The 23,311-nt window shown below is 36.1% G+C and overlaps 1 protein-coding gene across 15 annotated transcripts in view; it reads left to right on the top strand.

Annotated features, from left to right (window-relative positions):
- The window catches only part of LOC127881013 (nuclear hormone receptor E75-like), a 165,319-nt gene that overhangs the window by 92,224 nt on the left and 49,784 nt on the right, over positions 1-23,311 (top strand). For 13 of the 15 annotated variants that reach the window (XR_008049866.1, XR_008049869.1, XR_008049861.1 and 10 more), the window contains 2 exons: positions 15,626-15,758; positions 18,070-18,211. Coding sequence is in view for 7 of the 15 variants with exons in the window: in XM_052428641.1 (XP_052284601.1) it covers positions 15,626-15,758; positions 18,070-18,211 (275 nt within the window). In the remaining 8 variants the exon portion in view is untranslated. Of the gene's footprint in view, positions 1-5,038; positions 5,205-5,377; positions 5,533-15,625; positions 15,759-18,069; positions 18,212-23,311 lie in introns of those variants that run through there. The other 2 variants (XM_052428662.1, XM_052428671.1) reach the window with 2 other exon arrangements.

The following is a 23,311-nucleotide window of genomic DNA, read 5'->3' as shown; positions in this document are numbered from 1 at the left end:
CATAAATGGATTAAAACAAACTTATTGATATCCGAATAATTATATGAGCTCTCAACATGCCAATGGTGCAATCACAACAAGGGCCATACAACCAGTTAAAGGGATACAAGCTATACAACCAGTTAAAGGGATACAAGCTAGTCCGGACCCCTACTTACATGTATTACATCTACACATGCATCTAGCTGACACTTATTCATTAGTTAACTATGACAGTTGCATCCTGAAATGGACTTTGACAAATAGACTCTCAGGCAACACAAATTGTAATTTAATTGAGACTCATACAGATGACTAGCGCACTAATACCACTATAGGGCATGGACTGGTGCCCTTGCCTCCCCATTAACTACGCACTTGTGAAAAGAAATTCATAAAATAATAATGTTGCAAGAGGTCAAGGTCATACATTTCACAGTGGAAGAGGATCACATATAACAAGTTTGGCTCTTTGCAAATATTAAGTTACTTCATATATCGGTAATATTTGGGGCGGTTACAGCTGAGTAAATGTAAAAAACAAAAGGAAGAAAGTCCATTGTGTCTTTTGATCCCTGATCAGAAATAATTGTGCCTTTTTAAAACAGTTTTTAGCATTATAAGGTGCAACGCACCTATGCTTAAGGTATATACCACATTTCGAAAATGCACATGATACGGTTGACCATTATGAAGCCTTACCTGATCAAAAATCAGACGAAATTTCTATTTAATAATTAGTATATGGTAATTCTACAATTTTTTATTTGGAAACATTTTTCTAACGTTTTCTTCCAAGAATATTGCTGACACCGTTTTTAGTGAATATTTCTAAGACCGTTTTATGTCAAAAAATCTTCTTATAACCTAAAACAAATTTCATTCTTAAAACAATTCTATCTGCACTATAAATCTCAATCTCCTACGCAGTGGTCTCCCTTATACTAGAAGTTACTGACCGGGCGAAGCAAGGGAAGTAACTGCTGTGAGGAGTTTCTATAAAAATCTGCATTCAGAAATCTGTATTCAGAACTAAATCTGTTGTGCACGTCTGCATCTAACGCTTCCCACAATTTTTACCACAAATTATTGACGCAGACGAATAGGGTAGCGTCTATTTTCATTTGTGAAAAGAATAGTTCGATACAGATCTGTCCGTGCTTAAATTTTGAAAGGCTTGGGTAATTATTATGCCCCCCTGCCTAGAAGAGGGAGTATATTGCTTTGCTCATGTCGGTCGGTCCGTAGGTCGGTCGGTCCGTCCACCAATTGGTTTTCGGATGATAACTCAAGAACGCTTGGGGCTAGAATCATGAAACTCCATAGGTATATTGATCATGACTCGCAGATGATCCCTATTGATTTTGAGGTCACTAGGTCAAAGGTCAAGGTCACAGGTGAAGGTCACAGTTACTGGAAATAGGCATTATAAATGTATAAGGATTTAGCATGGTTCAAACAAGGGAAACAACTACGGTTTATGCATGTTCTTTTTATTACAGATTTGCCTCCCTTTAATTCATTCAAAATCTCATTTTACAGCAGAGATTCCAAATCTGACCTGTAAATGAGCCCCATATTTACTGCCAGTGCTAGGTTACCTTTTCCCATTTGATCATTCTTAAGTATTGGTATTGTAATGCTGCTACTGCTGCTGCTACTGCTACTACTACTACTACTACTACTACTACTACAACTACTACTACTACTACTACTACTACTACTTCTACTACTTCTACTACTACTACTACTACTACTACTACTACTACTACTACTACTACTACTACTCCTCCACCACCACCACCACCAACACCACCACCACCACCACCACCTATTCTACCATGTATACTAATACTACTACTACTACTACTACCACTACTACTACTATTTTTACTACTACTACTACTACTACTACTACTACTACTACTTCTACTACTACTACTACTACTACTACTACTTCTACTACTACTACTACTACTACTACTACTACTACTACTACTACTACTACTACTACTACTACTACTACTACTTACTACTACTACTACTACTACTACTACTACTACTACTACACCACCACCACCACCACCACCACCACCGTTCACAGTGACAAAAAACGTATTCACACAATGGCTGCTACTACAACTTATAGCCCATATAGGGGGGCATGCATGTTTTACAAACAGCCCTTGTTTTTCATAAGCGTTTCAAACACTGATGTAAATGGAAAGATTATCTATTTAAATAGTCAAAATTACCGACAATTTTTTTCCGAATGAAAAAGTGGTTCTGCCTCGCACATATTAATGATAACGTTCATTACCACATTGTACAAATATCTCTCAGGAGCATGTAATTGTTATGAGTTACTTCATCTTTTCATTACACAAACAACGGACACATCTGTAGGAAACTATTCTTGTCCAAATTAAAACAACAACAGAAATAAACGTCCAGCCAAAAATAACATTTACATCCGGGCATTTACTTTCTCGCAAAATACCAAGCTCACTTAATACGTGTTCCTGATGTTCCGATTGTTATAGGAAGATTTGCAATATTTCCTCACTTCCTGTTTCATTATTTGTACTTAATCTTAAAAATAACTTTTCTTCTTGATAGCCTTTTAGTTTTTCATTCAGTCAACTGTTCCCTTAAAGCGGGTATATACAATTTTTATATGTGTTAAATTGTAATATATTGATACAAATATGTTATCATAACACACAATATGCAAGAAAAATGATACATTAAAGACGAATTTCATAAAATGCAGCAAATACAAATTAGCGCCCCGAGCCGATTGTGACGAAGATAATTTGTACATATTTTTCTACAATAACAGATGCATTCGTCTTTTTAGTAAGTGTTCGTGTGTCGTATGAATCGATATCGCTGCAGGAATTTAAAATGAACCGTTAAACTAAATTTAGATTCACATCGTACATGCATTATATACATGCTGGCGAATTCGGCTGTACAGCCTTTTTCGATTTCAGAATTAAATATATGGCTAATTTCGCATTTTCGACACATGTTCTTCTTAACTTTTATTTAAGTAGTTTATATTGAAATATAATTATGTATAATAAGTTTTTCACACATTTTATATTAATTAATAATTATTTGACAAGATCGTATAATTATACCCGCTTTAACATTTACTTAAGCAGCAACTTCCCTGTATCTTGCACCTATGCTTTTAATGCCATCGGCGCTCTCATTATGTATAGTGGGGGACATATTGTTTTTGCCCTGTCTATTGGTCTGTTGGATTGTTTGCCAAAACTTAAACATTTTGCCATAAACTTTTGCAATATTGAAGATTAAGTAACTTCATATTTGGCATGTATGTGTCACTCTCATGGAGCTGCAAATTTTGATTGGTGAAAAGTCAAGGTCAAGGTCATCCTTCAAGGTCAAAGGTAAAAAAAAGGTCAAAGCAGCGCAGAAGGGGACATAGTGTTTGTGACAAACACGTCATTTGTACATATAGTGCAATTCTTGTCCGGGCTATTTCTCAGCAACTAATGACCGGAATTCAATGAAACTTTATGGGAAGCTTCACTACCAAGAGGAGATGTGCATATTATCAGCAGGTTCTGGTCAGATGATTTTTTCACAGAGTTATGGCCCTTTGAAATTTTTGAAATTGTCCATTAACTGTACATATAGTGCAATTCTTTTCCGGGCTATTTCTCAGCCACTAATGACCGGAATTCAATGAAACTTTTTGGGAAGCTTCACTACCAAGAGGAGATGTGCATATTATCAGCGGGTTCTGGTCGGATGATTTTTCACAGAATTTATATAATGGCCTTTTTAAATTTTCTATAAAAAAATTATTGTCCCCCTCAACTACTGTGCCCTCAAGACGTTTCCTTTTATTTGAATATATTGTTCAATATTGTGACAAAAAAAAACCTTTGGGGAGCATCACCCGTCTCCGACGGTTTCTTGTTTTCTGTATAATGTCATTAAATAAAACACATACTTTCCATGCATTTTAATTAACATTTAAATCAACACACAAAAGACATGACCTCAGTGAAGTAATTGATCGATACATAAATTCCGCCATATTTATTAAGAGAACAAGATATAATTTTACTGTGGGAAATGTCTAGTGGCATTCCATAAACAAGGTAAATTGATATTGAGACAGTCTGCTATAAACACATCTAGTGAAATTATGGAAACATCCTTCTGGTATTGTGATGTGAAACAACTGCATTCCGATTGGACAATTTTTTGCCAATTAGTTACTTGTTGCCTGGCGATTGAGAAAAATGTCAGCGTCAATGAGTTAATATTCATTTTTACATCCTTACTTTCATGCAATAATGTTATTTTGACCCAGTGTGTTCACTATTTATGAATAGGTTACTTTTTGTGTTGAAATTTATAAAATTAAAGAAACCTCAAACTTTCAGAATTCCAATATAATTGCCCCTTGGCAATGAGACCATCCAATGTTCCAGCAAATTTCGTGTTTAACCCTTTCAGCGCTGGAACCGAATTTGAAAGGCTTTTGTAAACAGTTTGGATCCAGATGAGACGCCACAGAACGTGGCATCTCATCAGGATCCAAACTATTTGCTATTCTGAAAAAAACCCGAAGAAAATGCTAATTTTAGAAATTTAGCAGACAACATTTTAGCAGAAGGCAAATTTCCCAGCATGCAAAGGTTTAACCACTTGCAGCTAGTGCAAAAAATAGTCCCTGTGTCTGAGGCTGATTTTGATCAATGCTTAAACTGATTGAATTGTGCATCCATGGGCTTTTATTTACTAGTGAACTCTTATGTCATTTATTGGCCACCTCAATTCTTCACAGACAAGTCACCATTTTTGTCAATGTTGGCCTCCTGTATAAATTTGTAAAGTTTATGTGTTAAATAGTGCTTTACACTAAAGTGTTATAATATATTGCAGTTACAGTAAGACTGTTGTGTATTTGCACTGAATTGAATGAAATAAGTGTATATATTAAATGTGTACCTGCCTGTACTAAGCAGGAAATTGTGGCATCAACTTCTTCTCTCTGATTTAGGTAGCCCTTTCTATGTTGCAGAGTATAGAACAGTGAGACAAATTCATTGCAACATAAAGAATGTAGAAAATGTCTTACAGCAGTGAACTGGATTAATAATGGATTCTATAATTATTGCTTAATATTATGAAACTATCTGTTGTCATCTGGAAATATTGAATTTTTTATTGAAATGGTAAGATATTTAAGTCAATTGCGTAGTAATTATAAAGATAACATTGTGATTTTGTCCTTAAGTAAACATTGCTCTAAAGCGTGTTTACATACACACATACAGTTGGCAGTAATCTAGGTCATCCACACTTTATGGAGGAGAGGGATAAGTTAAGTAGTTATATAAATGTAAACACATAAAGACACAAATAATCAAAAACCTATTTAACTTAGCTTAAGGATACTTCTATTCATGGTAGATGTAGTTGTGTAGAAGAACGTTAGTAAACGAGTTTAAAACATCTGTCACAAACAGTTATAGCTGTTGCAAAGAAAGATATCATTTACTGGTAGGCGGCTGTTTCGTTTTACATTTTCATTGTAAGATTTCATCATCAAAGTCTTCTAGAATGCTTTTTATTACATTTAAATACTCATGGTGAGCTTTTTGGATCACCTTATGTCCGTCGTGTGTCATCATTGTTGTCAATATGAAACTTGTTATTCAACACTCTAATTGCAACATAATTGTTTTGTCTAATCTTCTTGGTTTTTTCATCATTTTGGTAATGGGGCTCTGTCCCTTTGGATTGGGAAATATCACATCCTTTTTACTAAAATTGGGAAATTAATGTTGTTGATTTTATGTTTACAAATACTTTAATATTGATGAAGTGTTTTCAATTTTATATTTGATAAGGCCACGACTTTTTTTTTTATTGGTTTACAAAAATTATTTTGAAAATGGTCCATCGGGCGGTCGAAAAAAAAAAAAAAAAAAAAAAAATCATTGGAAAAATAAGTTAATACTAATAACATCAGAACAAAGACATCATATCTTTTATAACCTTAACACAGAGATGAAAAATCAAATTATGCAATGAAACACATCTATATCTTCAAATGAAATGAGTCACCTAAAAGCACCTTTTGTAACATCAGGCAATTTTTAACACTCCATTAAATGACATGCGTTCTTCTCCCATTAAAACGAAAAACTGCGCTTCATTTCCGTAATTCGATGCGCACCATTATGCAATGCGATGCCCGTTGCATAAATCTTATATAAGATAAACTACTCATACACAAAGTATGTGTTTGCTCTTATTGGACTTATGACATCGTCCATGAAAAAAAATCGAGGTAGATCGATCCCCGCGTCGTCGCGGTTAAGTTGTTGTTGTCATGAAAACTCGTTGATTTACAAAGCAAAACGTCTTATTTGAACTGACGCGAATTAATACAATCATATTTGTCAACTTGGCTTTTGCTTTATTTTGATAATTTAATCCAAAGTTTAATGTTAGCAAGTGTTTTTACTGGAATTGTAAACAAGGAGCCAGTTAAAGTCTTACGAAAATGTGCAGTCTGTGTGAATTGACAGTTTGACGTCATCAAAGGAAAGCCGCTTGCTGTCTGAAGCAATAAAGCGACAATTCGCGCCGACAAAATTGGCTTCCTTTGTCTAGCAATCAACATGCCGAACCAATCGTGCGTTTGTTTCTCAATTGCAATCCTCCAATTAAATTATAATTATAGCACGTGCATAGCTCCGCCTTCGAATCTTTTGCAGAGAACGGAGGCGGAGTTTAACGGTTAATTGAGCTAGTTGAGTTCCGATTTGCCGAAATTACTCGGCCCTAAGCATTAAAACGACAAATACATTTATCAATGATTTTCCGAGATATACCGATTTGTTCCGATTTCCAAACTTTCTGTACAGTTCCTATAAACTATGGCGGACGTGTTTACAAAATTCCTAAGCACATATATCGTAAATAATGGCAGTATTTTATTGGATTATTTATACTAATTATCAAATTGCAAGGTAATACTTTTTTATCTACTATAATATCGGGTTTGTTTAATATAATAAACATGTTAAACAATATAGTTGCGTCACAGACTTGGAAATAAATTTTGATGCGGTCGACATTTTACTGACGCTGATTTTCCTATTGTCTGTAATTAAATAATTTTTGAGAAGTGCCCATAAAAGGACTGGTACATACTGTGTCACATTGAAAAATATCCCGATCTCTGTAATATATGTAAACCAATCGTTGATTGTACTTACTTGATTTTATTCGCAACCGTACTCAAACCGGATCGTTTTTTTTCTCGTTTCGCTCGTTTTTCAGTGCGGTCGGGAATAAAATATATATAAAAAAGACGATTTTCCGATTTTATTTTTTTTCCCATTTTCCAAAAATTAGGGTCGGCGGTTTTGTAAACCAAGAAATATAAAAGTCGTGGCCTAAGGTTCAACTTAAAGAGCCAGATTTGGAGATGAATTAAATGTTTAAACGTAATAAAAAAAATAAATCTTCTACTTAAACCTTTAATTGGGAATTTTTAGGTCGCATTTAGCGCACACGTCATTGCTGTAACATATGAAAACATATTTATAGTGCATCGCTGTAATAAATCTAAAGTACCGCACAGCAGTATCTTTCTCATTAAAAAAACAAACACTAAAAGCTTTTAAAATGAAAAATTAAAAAAGGAATTTTTATAACAGAAGTTTTACATGATAATATGTCCACTTGCATAAATGATGAAAGTTTAAGAAAAAAGTTGCAATTCGATGTCTGTTGTGCCAAAATAGACAACGTCTAATTCTTTTATGACCTTCTAAAACAACACTCGATCCCTAGCTATGTGTTGTTGTTGACACCTTATAATCAGCAACAAAGATATATTGATTTTGTCATGCGCTCTTACTATGGCGTTAGAACTGGGCCGCTAATTGCTACCAATGCACATTGTTATTGTTACTTGCACATGTTTCATGGTTTTGGAAATTAACTCTTTGATAGCTTGTAATAATGTTTTAGAAAATAGCCAGATACACTATGGAATCATTCACATGTCGTCATTATACATACAAATGAAAATGTACAAATAATTGAACAATAATTGTACGAACCAGTCAAGGATGCACATACGGCGACCATGATGCTTTGTTTCGAGCGCTTGCCACTAGCCTAAGTACCCCCTTCTCAACACCCTGTTTAGTGTTGAATGTTTTCTCTCAGTGGGCCACACTAATGACATCAATGGCAGTTGCCGCACTGTCTATATCATCACCACCGGAAATAGATTACCAGCGAAGCGAAAGTAAACAAACCAACCTGTTATGATGTTCCAATTTTATACAACACAAATACACCCACACTTTGCACGCGACGTTCTACATGTCTGTATAATTTTCGCGCGCTTTTTATTGAGAAAAAGAATAAAGCACTTTTTTATTGTCGCGTTAGCATTACATTTCGGAATCGTGTTTCCGAAATTCGGATAACAAATTTAATAATGCTCATTTCAGAATCGAACGAAACATTTAGTTGTGCGTAATTAATTCAATGATAATTCGTTTAAAGCATAGAATGAATGCTCCCATGTAACAACGCTACTCTGTATAATAGACTTTTTAGAATGCCATTTTTACGTAACAATTTATTTTTACAAAATACCGATTTGTTTTGTTTACCTTGATATCATTATTTTGGATGGCTTTTCTGAACGAAATTAAGATGCATGTTTGTAAAATTTTCGTACCGGTATGACGAAAATCGTATCGCAATACAATATGCGGATTGCGTATTGCGATATATACCGATATACTGGTATATTGTTGCAGCACTAGAAAGTATACAGTAATAGAGTCCCTCAGTCGGGTTGAAACGGATGTATTGTGGAATCGTTCGAGTCGGGATTTTACTATCTGTGCGGGAAAGTTTTAAAACAATTACACAATATAAAAAAATAAAAATATTTTTTAATGACTGGGGGATTTTCTTGAAGAGTTATAGCGCACCAAATGACGTCTTTTGACACTTTTTTTCTTTGAGTTATAACGCACCACAGAACGTGAATTGACACGTTAATTTTAAAAACATCAACGTTGGGAGGCGACACCCCTCCCGAACCAACCCTATCAGCCCCGGGGCGCCTGACAAAAATCCTGTGGAAAGCACTAATTGCTAATGCTTGGAAGATTAGTTTCTTAGTTATAACAGTTCATAGTTCATTAAATTAACTAGCTTCATTCTTTAATAACTTTATTGAACGATTTCATATTCATATAATGAATGCAACATATTTACAACAACTGTCAATTGTATATTATTCACTATTTATATTTTGGTTGATGGTAAACTAGGTTAATATGTATATCTTACATTCAAATATCTGTTTATGTAAAGTATGATGTTGCATGGATAAAACCAGCACCTTGTCCCATTAACTGGGGCACTAATGGGTTTTATTTGTTTACAGCTCTGTTTATGTAAAGTATTATGTTGCATGGATAAAACCAGCATCTTGTCCCATTAACTGGGGCACTTGGGTTACATTTGTTTACAGCTTCATTTTTTCTGATTTATACCAGAAATTTTTCAATTCCAATTCAATCAAAATAGCGCACCTTTATCATGATAGAAAATAATGTCAACAAATAACTGGAAAACATTGATATATAAATGCAGGTAAGAAAGATGTGAAAACAGTTACTTGGGTATTGCAAAATTCATCTTCTATCTGTTGATGGTATTTTCAGGGACTATTGAGTGTCATAAGCAATAACATATAAATGTGTTAGGATGTGTAGACTGAGGTTATATGTACCATTGTTGTTGACTCATAATTTTGCAGTATATTATTTCCAATTATGTTCTGCATGCATCATGCATCTGTTACAATGTGATTTATTTACTTGCTACTTGTAAATTTACTGAGTGAATATAATGAAGGAATGCATACTGTTCCATACAATCTAGTCCCTGAGGTATTTGCTTTGTGACATAATGCTTTAATTAATAAATTGATATTTTTAAGCACATTAAATTGGCAATTATTCAAGAAAGATGATCCTTGTATCTTTAGATTGTAGTTGTTACGGTTATTACATTCAATGTAAGGTGAATAATTCTAGTATACTTGCTATAAATAGTTATCTGGATTTGCTCATGTTGAAGAAACAAAACAAAACAAAAAGAGCCTTATACTGTGAAGATGGAGCTTATAATGCATGTGCGTAAAGCATCGTCCCAGATTAGCCTGTGAAGTACAAACATGCTTATCAGGAACGTCACTTTCCGCCTGAACTGGGATTTTGCTAAGATGCGACTTCCTTTAAACAAAAATGCAATGAAAGTTGGAAGGGTTTTTGCTGAAAAGCCTTTGCAGACTGCACTGGTTAATCTGGGATGACACTTTATGCACATGCATTAAGCCTTTGCAGACTACACTGGTTAATCTGGATTGACACTTTGTGTACATGCCTTAAGCCTTTGCAGACTACACTGGTTAATCTGGATTGACACTTTATGCACATGCATGAAGCCTTTGCAGACTGCACTGGTTAATCTGGGATGACACTTTATGCACATGCCTTAAGCTTTTGCAGAGTACACTGGTTAATCTGGGTTGACATTTGTGTACATGCATTAAGCCTTTGCAGACAGCAGCTCTGGCTTAAATCTGCCTGGGATTACACTTTATGCACATGCATGAAGCCTTTGCAGACAATACTGGTTAATCTGGGATAACACTTTATGCACATGTATGAAGCCTTTGCAGACTGCACTGGTTATTCTGGGATGACACTTTATGCACATGCATGAAGCCTTTGCAGACTGCACTGGTTATTCTGGGATGACACTTTATGCACATGCATGAAGCCTTTGCAGACTGCACTGGTTATTCTGGGATGACACTTTATGCACATGCCTAAAGCCTTTGCAGACTGCACTGGTTATTCTGGGATGACACTTTATGCACATGCATGAAGCCTTTGCCGTCAATACTGGTTATTCTGGGATGACACTTTATGCACATGCATGAAGCCTTTGCCGTCAATACTGGTTATTCTGGGATGACACTTTATGCACATGCATGAAGCCTTTGCAAACTGCACTGGTTATTCTGGGATGACACTTTATGCACATGCCTAAAGCCTTTGCAGACTGCACTGGTTATTCTGGGATGACACTTTATGCACATGCATGAAGCCTTTGCCGTCAATACTGGTTATTCTGGGATGACACTTTATGCACATGCATGAAGCCTTTGCAAACTGCACTGGTTATTCTGGGATGACACTTTATGCACATGCATTAAGCCTCAATTTAATTGACAGGTAAAAGAGTTGACAAATAGTAGCTTAATTATTAACTGCTAGGTAGTTAATATAGCCCAAGCATGTAGAGCTTTAGAGTCTTCACACTACACAGATTGAAAAGGAAATACATTTTGCTGCTGCAACGGTTGTTAAGCTGGACTATAAAAAGAAAGTCACAGCTATACTTCTCACCAAAATGTTGGCGTCAATGTCTGCTTAGTGTCTGGTTTATTGAAACATGCAAAATGTCCATATCACTGTTTGTAATACAGGTATTCAATTGAATTTTTTTAATTGTACAAGTTAACACATCAAGCTTTTATCAAGTACTTGTTTTTTTGGCAATAAAATGTTATGCCCTGTGCATTCACAAGTCCACTAGCTTAAAAAAACATGAGACTGATACAAGGACCATTGAATGGATTAGAAAGAAGACAATGCAGTGCAGTGTTTAAGAAATCTTGAAAAATCCGTCCGTCATTCAGACTGACTGACTTGAAAAAGTTGTCAGTCTGAATTAGTTTCTGTCAGTCCGACCAAACTATAACAGAAAAAAAGAGAGAGTAACCTTTTAGATGCTTTATTTTTAGGTTAAAATATATCTTAATGTAGCCTTTTTATTATGTAATTAAAATTATTATTGCATTAAAGTATTTTTAGCTCGGCATTTTCGGAGAAAACCCGAGGTATTGTCATAGCCAGCTCATCGTCCGACGTCCGCGGCGTGCTAAAACCTTTACATTTTATAAAGGTTTTGAACATTAGCTCTAAAATCAAATTGCTTCCACCTACAACTTTGAAACTTCATATGTAGATGCACCTTGATGAGTTATACATGCCACACCCATTTTTGGGTCACTAGGTCAAAGGTCAAGGTCACTGTGACCTTTAAAAAAAATTATTCTGACAAGATTTCATTTATCAAAACTGCACCGGTAGCCGAGCGTGGCACCCGTTATGCGGTGCTCTTGTTATATACTACATCACATACACATTCAACCACTAAGAAAAAGATGTAGGATCCCAAAAGGTACAGGGTAAGGAAAGAAGACAGTGCTGAGTCTAGGTGTGTTGGTTATCAGTGCTGAGCCTAGGAGTGTTGGTTATCAGTGTTGAGCCTAGGAGTGTTGGTTATCAGTGCTGAGCCTAGGTGTGTTGGTTACCAGTGCTGAGCCTAGGTGTATTGGTTATCAGTGCTGAGCCTAGGTGTGTTTGTTATCAGTGCTGAGCCTAGGTGTGTTGGTTATCAGTGCTGAGCCTAGGTGTGTTGGTTATCAGTGCTGAGCCTATGTGTGTTGTTTATCAGTGCTGAGCCTAGGTGTGTTGGTAATCAGTGCTGAGCCTAGGTGTGTTGGTTATTTTTGCTAAGGTTAGGTTTGTTGGTTATCAGTGCTGCACTTAGGTGTGTTGGTTATCAGTGCTGAGCCTAGGTGTGTTTGTTATCAGTGCTCAGCCTAGGTGTTGGTTATCAATGCTGAGCCTAGGTGTATTTGTTATCAGTGCTTAGCCTTTGTGTGTTGGGTATCAGTTCTGAGCCTATGGTGTGTTGGTTATCAGTGCTGAGCCTAAGTGTGTTGGTTATCGGTGCTGAGCAAGGTGTGTTGGTTATCAGTGCTGAGTCTAGGTGTGTTGGTTATCAGTGCTGAGCCTAAGTGTGTTGGGTATCAGTGCTGAGCCTAGGTGTTATGTTATCAGTGCTGAGCCTAGGTGTGTTGGTTATCAGTGCTGAGCCTAGGTGTGTTGGTTATCAGTGCTGAGCCTACTGGTGTGTTGGTTATCAATGCTGAGCCTAGGTGTGTTTGTTATCAGTGCCGAGTCTAGGTGTGTTGGTTATCAATGCTTAGCTAAAGTGTGTTGGTTATCAGTGCTGAGCCTAGGTGTGTTGGTTATCAGTGCTGAGCTTAGGTATGTTGGTTATCAGTGCTGTGCCTAGGTGTGTTGGGTATCAGTGCGGAGCATAGGTGTGTTGGTTATCAGTGCTGAGCCTATGTGTTTTGGTTATCATTGCTGAGCCTAGGTGTGTTTGTTATCAGTGCTGAGCCTAGGTGTGTTGGTTATCAGTGCTGAGCCTATGTGTGTTGGGTATCAGTGCTGAGCCTAAGTGTGTTGGTTATCGGTGCTGAGCCTAGGTGTTTTGGTTATCAGTGCTGAGCCTAGGTGTGTTGGGTATCAGCGCTAAGCCTATGTGTGTTGGTTATCAGTGCTGAGCCTAGGTGTGTTTGTAATCAGTGCTGAGCCTAGTTGTGTTGGGTATCAGTGCTGAGCCTAGGTGTGTTGTGTATCAGTGCTGAGCCTTGGTTTGTTGGTTATCATTGCTGAGCCTAGGTGTGTTTGTTATCAGTGCTGAGCCTAGGTGTGTTGGGTATCAGTGCTGAGCCTAGGTGTGTTGGCCCAGGTGTGTTGGTTATTAGGGCTGAGCCTATGCATGTTGGATATTGTCCCCTACCCATGAAACCTGAGGGGTTTTATGGTTTGCGCTCTGTGTGTCAGTCAGTCAGTCAGTCTGTCTGTCACACTTTCCTGGATCCTGCGATAACTTGAAAAGTTCTTCATATTTTTTCATGAAACTTGAAACATGGATAGATGGCAATATGGATACTATGCATGTCATTTCATTTTGTTCCTACATCAAGAATTCTGGTTGCTATGGCAACAAATATTTTTATGCTCCCCCAAAATTTATTTTGGGTTTGAGCATATAGTCGCCGCTTTGTCTGTCCGTCGGTCCGTGCGGCCGTCAGTGCACAATTTTTGTCCGGGCTATTTCTCAGCAACTAATGACCGGATTTCAATGAAACTTTATGGGAAGCAGTACTACCAAGAGGAGATGTGCATATTATCAGCGGGTTCTGGTCGGATGATTTGTCACAGAGTTATGGCCCTTTGAAATTTTCCATTAACTGTACATATAGTGCAATTCTTGTCCGCACTATTTCTCAGTAACTAATGACCGGAATTCAATGAAACTTTATGGGAAGCTTTACTACAAACAGGAGATGTGCATATTATCAGCGGGTTCTGGTCGGATGATTTTTTACAGAGTTATGGCCCCTTGAAATTTTCCATTAACTGTACATATAGTGCAATTCTTGTCCGGGCTATTTTTCACAGCAACTAATGACTGGAATTCAATGAAACTTTATGGGAAGCTTCACTACCAAGAGGAGATGTGCATATTATCAGCGGGTTCTGGTCGGATGATTTTTTACAGAGTTATGGCCCTTTGAAATTTTCTATAAAAAAATTCTTGTTCCCCCAACTACTGTGCCCTCAAGACGTTTTCTTTTATCTGAATATATAGTGCAATATTGTGACAAAAAAACAACCTTTGGGGAGCATCACCATTCTCCGACGGTTTCCTGTTTTAAAATTTGACAATGGTGGAGTTTCACCGGTACTGGGGACCATATTGATTGGCAATCTCTTGTTTTTGTTGAGCTTAGGTTTGTTGGGTATCAGTGCTGAGCCTAGGTGTGATGGTTATCAGTGCTGAGCCCTGGTGTGTTGGTTATCAGTGCTGAGTCTAAGTGTGTTGGTTATCAGTGCTGAGCCTAGGTGTGTTGGTTATCAGTGCTGAGCCTAGGTGTGTTGGTTATCAGTGCTGAGCCTAGGTGTGTTTGTTATCAGTGATGAGCCTAGGTGTGTTTGTTATCAATGCTGAGCCTAGGTGTGTTTGTTATCAGTGCTGAGCCTAGGTGTGTTGGTTATCAGCACTGAGCTAGGTGTGTTAGTTATCACTGCTGAGCTCTGATGTGTTGGTTATCAGTGCTGAGTCTAAGTGTGTTGGTTATCAGTGCTGAGCCTAGGTGTGTTTGTAATCAGTGCTGAGCCGAGGTGTGTTGGTTAGAAACATGCATGACCTATTCATACTTACAATAAATGTATGGCACTGAAATGATAAACTTACAGATTATGTCACTGCTTTAGCTAAGACATTTCAAGAGGCAAAACACCTGAAATATGTTCTTGGAATGGCCTCTCTACTTTCTTCTGCACAGTAATTCATTGACACTATAGGTTATTGATAATTCTAATGCACCACCATCAAGTAACAATGACGCCAGCTTTGTTTTAAGGTTGTTCTTTTTTCCCACTGTATTGACTAAGTGTCAAAGAATTTGCCAAAGCCCTATGTAGTGTTGAAAAAAAGAGAATTGCATGGAAATAATATTTTGTGGCTTTGTGCAAGTATGAATATAGACAACAATTTTATATCCTTAATTTGATCAAATTGCATGTTGATTAGTTAAAAAGTAGATATGTTAAAAACGATCTGGTATGCTGGTATCATGATCAATAAAGTGCATAACTTTTTTCAGATGTGAAAGTGCGATGATCAGCACTAGTAGTACCAGAATGAAGAACACAAGCGGGAAAACTCCGACCTGCAAAGTGTGCGGGGATGAATCATCGGGATACCACTATGGTGTTGACTCGTGTGAAGGCTGTAAGGTGAGAAGATTAGGCTACATTGGCCTCTTGGTGCAAAAAGGTACTATGTGATATCAAAATTAGAAGGCACATGGCACCTTTTGCACCAATAGGGTGAATTAAATGTCAACCATGGCCACAATAGTATTACATTGATTGTGTTGGTTGTTCATGTTTTATCATGGTCAACAATCAAATTCCTTGAAAAAACATCGTGGTTCAGGAACATGGTTTCCCCATAGTTAGTCATGGTAGAAATATGAATTCCAGACTGATCATTGCTTGTCGACCAATGTATTCAACGAAATAGACTATGGTTTTAAACATTCTGACCTTTACTTAAAAATTGTCAAACAAACATAATCTTATAAACAAACCATTATTTATTACACGATGAAATTTAGATATTAATTATTCTACAAAATGGTTATCAAGAAACAATTCATGCATTATATTTAGAAATATATCACAATATCATTGAAATGTATCATTATTTTGTGCGACTGCATTAATTCTCAAACACATAATGATTATACATTTTCTTAAATTAACAAATTACTGCGGCAAATATCATCAATCAAAGTCATTATTTTTTATTTGGTAAACATATTTGAGCTTCCAGCTTTTTTGCAATCATGTCTGGTAAAAGGGACATCAAAATCTGACCAGACACTCATGGGACATAAACTGACAAGACTGCATGAATGCACTGACAATTGCATCCAATATGCTTATAATATGTCATTGTTTTATAGAGGAAATGAAACATTGCAATATTAAAACCATAACTAAAAATATATGTGTATTGGCGAAATATGTAAGCTAGGCTTGAATTAGTATTGGCTTGGCATCTATAACTTGAGTTATTGCTCCCAAGTTATTCGCAACATAATAAATGCCCGATTGGTGCAAAAAGGTACCATGTGACATTGAGGGGCTTTTCATCAGGAAATTGGGAAGAGGCCAGGGGCCTTTCAAAATGAGAATTTCATGCGCCATAACTACTCATTTGGTGAAGACTGTGTTTTAAAAAGTTTGAAACAGGGTCTTTTCATTGTGCAGAAGTATTAAAAGACACATTGTGGTGCATTCTTAATCATATTAGAGCTTATTGCTTTCAATTTGAGAGATGCCCAATATGTCTTATTAAAAAAAAAGAAACACATTTTTTTTTTACAATTTGGGATATTCCTCTATCAATTTTGGGAAAAAATGACCTTATTTTCGATTGGGCAGGGGCCGAATTTCGGCCCCTGTTATATAAGGGTGAAAAGCCCTGAAGTAAGAAGGCACACAGTACCTTAATTTTTGCACCAATGATCATATGGAAATTAGCATTATTAGATTCATTGTTGTTTGTATTTCTTGACATGAACACCCATCTGAGTCTAATGGGTATTAGATATCTCATCTTTATTAACAGTATAATTTTTAATTGTTGATCAACTGTACATTTTGTAGCATCTTTTGATATTACTGATTAGTGGTGATATTTCACAGACATAGACAATCTAATTATAAATGTATAACCTTTAAAGAATAAATCAAGAAAAATCATTACTAAATTACTCTAAGGATTGTGCCAAAACAAAAGGTAAATTATAATTATGTGGAGGCCTATTTGTAGACCTTTTATCAGACCAAAAAAAAAGATTTGTGCGTAGTAAATATTTGTCCTTTTTGTGAAATTTATGTTTTACCGCCTCTAGTTTGAACAGTTAATATCATTCTGTTATTTAAAGATTTAAACAGATTTTTAATAAACTTTGTTTGTAAGACATTTTTAATTGTTACTTTTGTGGGCTGCCTTTGCTAGGTTAGCTTTGATATCTGAGTGCATTATTTTATTGATGACTTGTTTGTTTATTGCACCATGACATCATCACCATCATAATGACCTCGCACACAGAGAGGCAGTCCCAGTTATTTAAAAGGACATTAAAATACATGCATTTGTCCATGTGACCCGGCAGTAACTTTAAAGCTTGGTCATGTGTAAAAAAAATGAATATTTTGTATAGTCAAAATATCAATGTTTCCTTAGTAATGAGCTTTGTGTCCTCATATAATTATGACAGCCAGTTTTTATGGAAATATTCCCAATGATACATAAAGATGACATTCTCAACTTGAATGGAAATAAAACCCATATCAGATGTGTCAAAGTCCTTACCATTCAGGGTTTAAACATACATAATCATAAAATACCTTGTATTTTTTCCATTTAAAAAAATGAATTTAACTATGATAACAATAGTCACGGACAAAGTCCTATTTGCAGTGAAAAGGGTCTTTGATCAAATACTTGATACTTGATATATTGTACTTGCAGGGCTTCTTCAGAAGATGTATAACACAGGGAATGACTCATAAGTGCTCAAATGAAGAAAAGTGTGACATTACTCCATTTACACGGAATTCTTGCCAGTATTGCAGATTAAAGAAATGTTTTGCAGTAGGAATGTCAAGAGAAGGTAAGATACCAGTATAGCTTGCTTATATGCATCTGATGTGATGCACCTTTTTCTGTTCAACTCTTTCAGTGCTGGAACTGAATTTTGAAGGCCTTTGCAAACAATTTGGATCCAGATGAGACGCCACAGAACGTGGCGTCTCATCAGGATCCAAACTGTTTGCTATTCTGATAGTTTTCTTTGAAAAAAATCAAAGAAAATGATAATTTTAGAATTTCAGCAGACGACATTTTAGTAGACAACAAATTTCCCAGCATGCAAAGGGTTACAGAACAGAGGGAAAACAAACAATACCTGAACAGAAATCAGGATCTGTACCCCCCCCCCCCCCCCCTCCCCCCTTTATAATTACCCAGCTTGTAAAAAAAGCATTGTCTTGTTGACAGTAAATATATAGAGCAGGGGACAAAAATATTTCTAAACTGCTCTCGTCCTGCAGGACGAGTGCATGCAGGACGAGTGCATTAAAAATTTTACTCTTCCTGCAAACACATGCACTCGTCCTTTAAATATGTGTGAAATAAAGATTGCAAAGGGCTGATATGACTAATAAAGTTTTCTATACCACGGCTAAAATGCTGCTTACTCAGCTATTTATGCCAGCTGATAACAAAAGAAATGTTAAACAGTGACATAAGTTACTTATTTATGAGGAACACAAAATAAATAAATGAAGACAACTATTTTGCTAACTTCATCTTGTATAATTTTCAAAACTTAACATGTAACAGAAAAAGGACTGAAAAAATATAAAATTAAACTTTACTTGATTAATAAGGCTTAATTATTTAAACTATTTAAATTTTGGACAGTTCGCGAACGTTTGGTCTTATCGTACACGGACTGCTTTGTTTTCCTTTTTTCTAATGCCCGCGTGCTTTCCGTTTCGGACCTTATGTCAGACATTTTCAGACGAAATTCAGACTGGTTTAAAACCGTACTTCCCGGTTCAATAATTCTTTAAAAATCATTACTTACAGTGAATGCAATGGGATGGTTCTCTGTCGACATGGACGCGCAAAGTTTACTCCAAAAAGCCAATAATTACTCGATACACAGTCTCGCATAACAACGCGCACCTGCTGTATGAAATTTACAATTACAATTTCCGGTTTATTCGTGTTCTACTTTCGGAATAGATATGCTTTAAGAAAATGATTTTATTTAATGAAAAAGAGTCTAACTGGTCAGAAAATACATTTTAATATCAGCTTTTTTTCACTCGTCCTGTAGGACGAGCGCTTTAGGGAAATTCACTCGTCCTTTCAAGATTTCACTCTTCAATACGAGCGGACGAGTGGAATTTTTGTCCCCTGTAGAGGACATTATTTATTGGCTTTGATGGAAAAAAACGATTTAAACTCACAAGAGATCATGAAAAAAAAGAATCCTGAGTAAATTAAAGTAGATATTCCACCAAATCCAACCCCCTCTTTTTAATGCTTACAAATGATCGTTTGTATATTTTTACTGAAATAATGACGTAACGTCATAAAAACGACGTCATTTCACTGTACAACAGTAAAAATTATCAAATGTTCACTTTTAATTTTCACTGTTTCAAACAGTGAAATATCAGTTTTAATTCACTGATATTTCTTTATAAACCACGGGAAGGCATACAATTAAATAAGAATTCTGTATATAATTACTGTATTGACAATAGTCACACAGTGTGTTGTACAATTATAGACTAGGAGTTCAGTGTTAGATTCTGCATCTCCTGCCAACAAACAGTTGATGTACTTTTCATCTAAATTATCATAAATGTCATTGGTGTAGTTAAAGGTTTCATTTCCAAGCCATACAGGAATAATCCGGCATGTTACAGCTTAAGTGTAAGCTAATAATAGCTTTGTTGAGTCAAATAATCTTAACAGCTTAAAATATTGCCCAGTAAAGATGGTTTGTTTGTTTCGAGTTTTCTGATCCATATGTTTGATGATGAACATGAAGACTTGATTGAGATAAACCTGTTTACATTCACAGTAATTGTTGGATATTAAATTACTACATTTTCAAGTTCAACAGTGACCTAAACATGCTTTCTAAGGTTCCTGATAGTTTGTTTAACTTTTAGCAAGAGATGTTCTTTTACATTGGCCATATTCCATCATAGACACTAATTTTTTTGGCAAAGTCTATTTTAGAAAATTTCCTTTCTGAAGTGTAGACCAGAGCAAATTCATTTGGCAACTATAAATGAAGTAGATAGAAGTGTTGTAGGCAGCCACATTCTGGCAAGGTCAATAAAATATGCTGTTTGTCTTAAAGCTTTTTATCCCCACGCTTTTTGAAAAAAAGGTGGGGATATTGTGGTTATCTCCGCCGTCCGTCCGTCCGTCCGTCCGTCTGTCTGTCCGTCCGTCCTGGCCACTATCTCCTCCTACACTAAAAGCACTGGAACCTTGAAACTTACACACATGGTAGCTATGAGCATATGTGCGACCCTGCACTATTTGGAATTTTGATCTGACCCCTGGGTCAAAAGTTATAGCGGTTGGGGTGGGGCCGCGTCAGAAATTATCACTCATTTTTTTAGGTTATTTTACATTTACTTCTTTATTTCTACACCGATTTACTTCAAATTGATACTGGACCTCTCTTATGACAATACGGTCAATCTCAACCATGCATGGCCCCATTCCCAACCCTTGGGCGCCCCGCCCACATAGGCCACACCCACCAAAAATTTCCATTTACTATAATTTTTTCATTTCTACACGGATTCACTTCAAATTGATACTGAACTTTTGTTATGACATTAGGGTCAATCTCAACTATGCATGGCCCCAATCCCAACCCTGGGGCGCCCGCCCACATAGGCCACACCCACCAAAAAATTCCATTTACTATAAAAAAAATTTAGGTTATTTTACATTAACTTCTTCATTTCTACACTGATTCACTTCAAATTGATACTGAACCTCTCTTATGACAAAACGGTCAAACTCAACTATGCATGGCCCCGTTGCCAACCCTGGGGCGCCACGCCCACATAGACCACACCCGCCCAAAATTGCCTTTTACTATAATTTCTTCATTAATACACTGATTCACTTCAAATTTATACTGAACCTCTCTTATGACAATACGGTCAATCTCAACTATGCATGGCCCCATTACCAACCCTGGGGCACCCCGCCCACATAGGCCACACCCTCCCAAAATTGCCTTTTACTATAACTTCTTTATTTTTACACCCATTCACTTCTAATTGATACTGAACTTCTCTTATGACAATACAGTCAATCTCAACTATGCATGGCCCCATGATCAACCCTGGGGCGCCCTTGGGTCAAACATGCGGCGTGGGGATACGCGTCGGCCTCTGCCGCGCCATTTCTAGTTAAGTTTTCTTCTGATGTCAAAAGTCTACTTATTCATTATGCTAACTTTTTCAAAATTTTATCCCAAATATCCTATAATAACTCTGGATAGTGCTATACTAGCTTAACTTCTATTATATTGGAATATCATTCTAAAATGGACTTTTTTTTTATTTTCATTTATTGGAAACTGGCTGAATAGCCGATACGGATCGAAACTAAAACAATTGTTAAGGACTAAATCATTAAGATTTGTATACACATTACAAAAGTTAACTATATATATATATATATATATATATTTATATATACTGATAATTATGTATTACAGTTTGTTGTAGTTTACAATCTTAGTGAAATTTTTTGTCATAATCTGTTTCTTATATTCATCTCAGTATAGTGAGCACTGAATTAATTAAAACACTGCCAGTGTCACTATAATATTTTCTCTCATAAAACATATCCTAATACAGTGTGCAACAAAGCTTTATGTTTCCAACAACAGAATATAGCAAATGTAAGGCTTTATATATTGACTTACCATTGCCTGAACCATAATCACTGGCTGTATGGTTTTACTCTGAAATGTTGTCTACAATTTAATATTGGCTGAACTATTAAAAAACTTCAATCAGTAGCAACAAATTATTTTGCGTGCAAAATTAGGAATGGATATTTTCTTCACAGGATTCTTAGAAGGATGTTAGTTGCCAAAGAAGACTTATACCGAAACAACGGATGTTTTTTTCAGTAACATCTTGCACACCGTGCAATCGACTAACACATCATCTGCGGTTCATCCATCGGCTGCGGTACTGTATACATGTCGGGTAAAAGCGGAGTGTAAGTATTTCCCTATTCTTTATACTTTATGTATTGAATTGTGCAGATTTGCGTGTGTTCTTTCAGAGCCTAAGTAAAAATGACTTTGTAAACGTAATCCTTACCTTCCCTGCTTACTTTAAAAGAAATCTGTTAGAATGTGGTCAAAAATCAAACAAATAAATAATAAGTAACCACGGCCGTTGGCTTGAGCCGTTTTTCCAACCCCACTCGAATTTAAATATTGATAAAAATGTTGTGTGTTCATGTGGGATGCTGTAATTTGGAATAACCGAAGAGAAATGATTAAATATTTCAATAAAATGTTGTTCATATTTATCTGTGGTCTAAATCCTTTGTAATTAGAGTTTGACAGAAAGAGTGGTGAATTTTGTTTGATTTTTGACCACATTCTAACGGATTTCTTTAAAAGTAAGCAGCTAGGAAGGTAAGGATTACGTTCACAAAGTCATTTTAACATAGGCTCTCAAAGAACACACACAAAACTGCTCAATTCAATACGTAAAGTATAAAGAATAGGGAAATACTTAATACTCCGCTTTTACCCGACATGTATACAGTACCGCAGCCTATGAATAAACCGCAGACGATGCGTTAGTCAATTGCACGGTGTGTCTTGACAAACAAATCAATTAATTTTGCATTCTAGCAGTTAAATGACAACCAAGACTTCAAATATATTTAAATCATGTTTACTATGATTATGCTTGTTTATCTTGTATATGACCTTTACAGTAAATTGGATTGCAGCTTTCTACATCATTTAGAAATGGTTAAAAAAAACATATGGGCAGTGCTTTGTGAAAAGGGGGTTTAATGCATGCGCGTAAAGTGTTGTCACACTGGTTAGCTCGTGCAGTCAACAAAGGCTAATGTAGATTGACATTTTCCGCTTTAATGATATTTTTCCTTTTAAAAAAGTCTCTTC

The sequence above is a fragment of the Dreissena polymorpha genome, chromosome 1 (genome assembly GCF_020536995.1).
Source record: "Dreissena polymorpha isolate Duluth1 chromosome 1, UMN_Dpol_1.0, whole genome shotgun sequence".
Classification (NCBI taxonomy): domain Eukaryota; kingdom Metazoa; phylum Mollusca; class Bivalvia; order Myida; family Dreissenidae; genus Dreissena; species Dreissena polymorpha.
The sequence above is the reverse complement of the archived record's forward strand: the minus strand, read 5'-3'. Positions and strand labels throughout refer to the sequence as shown.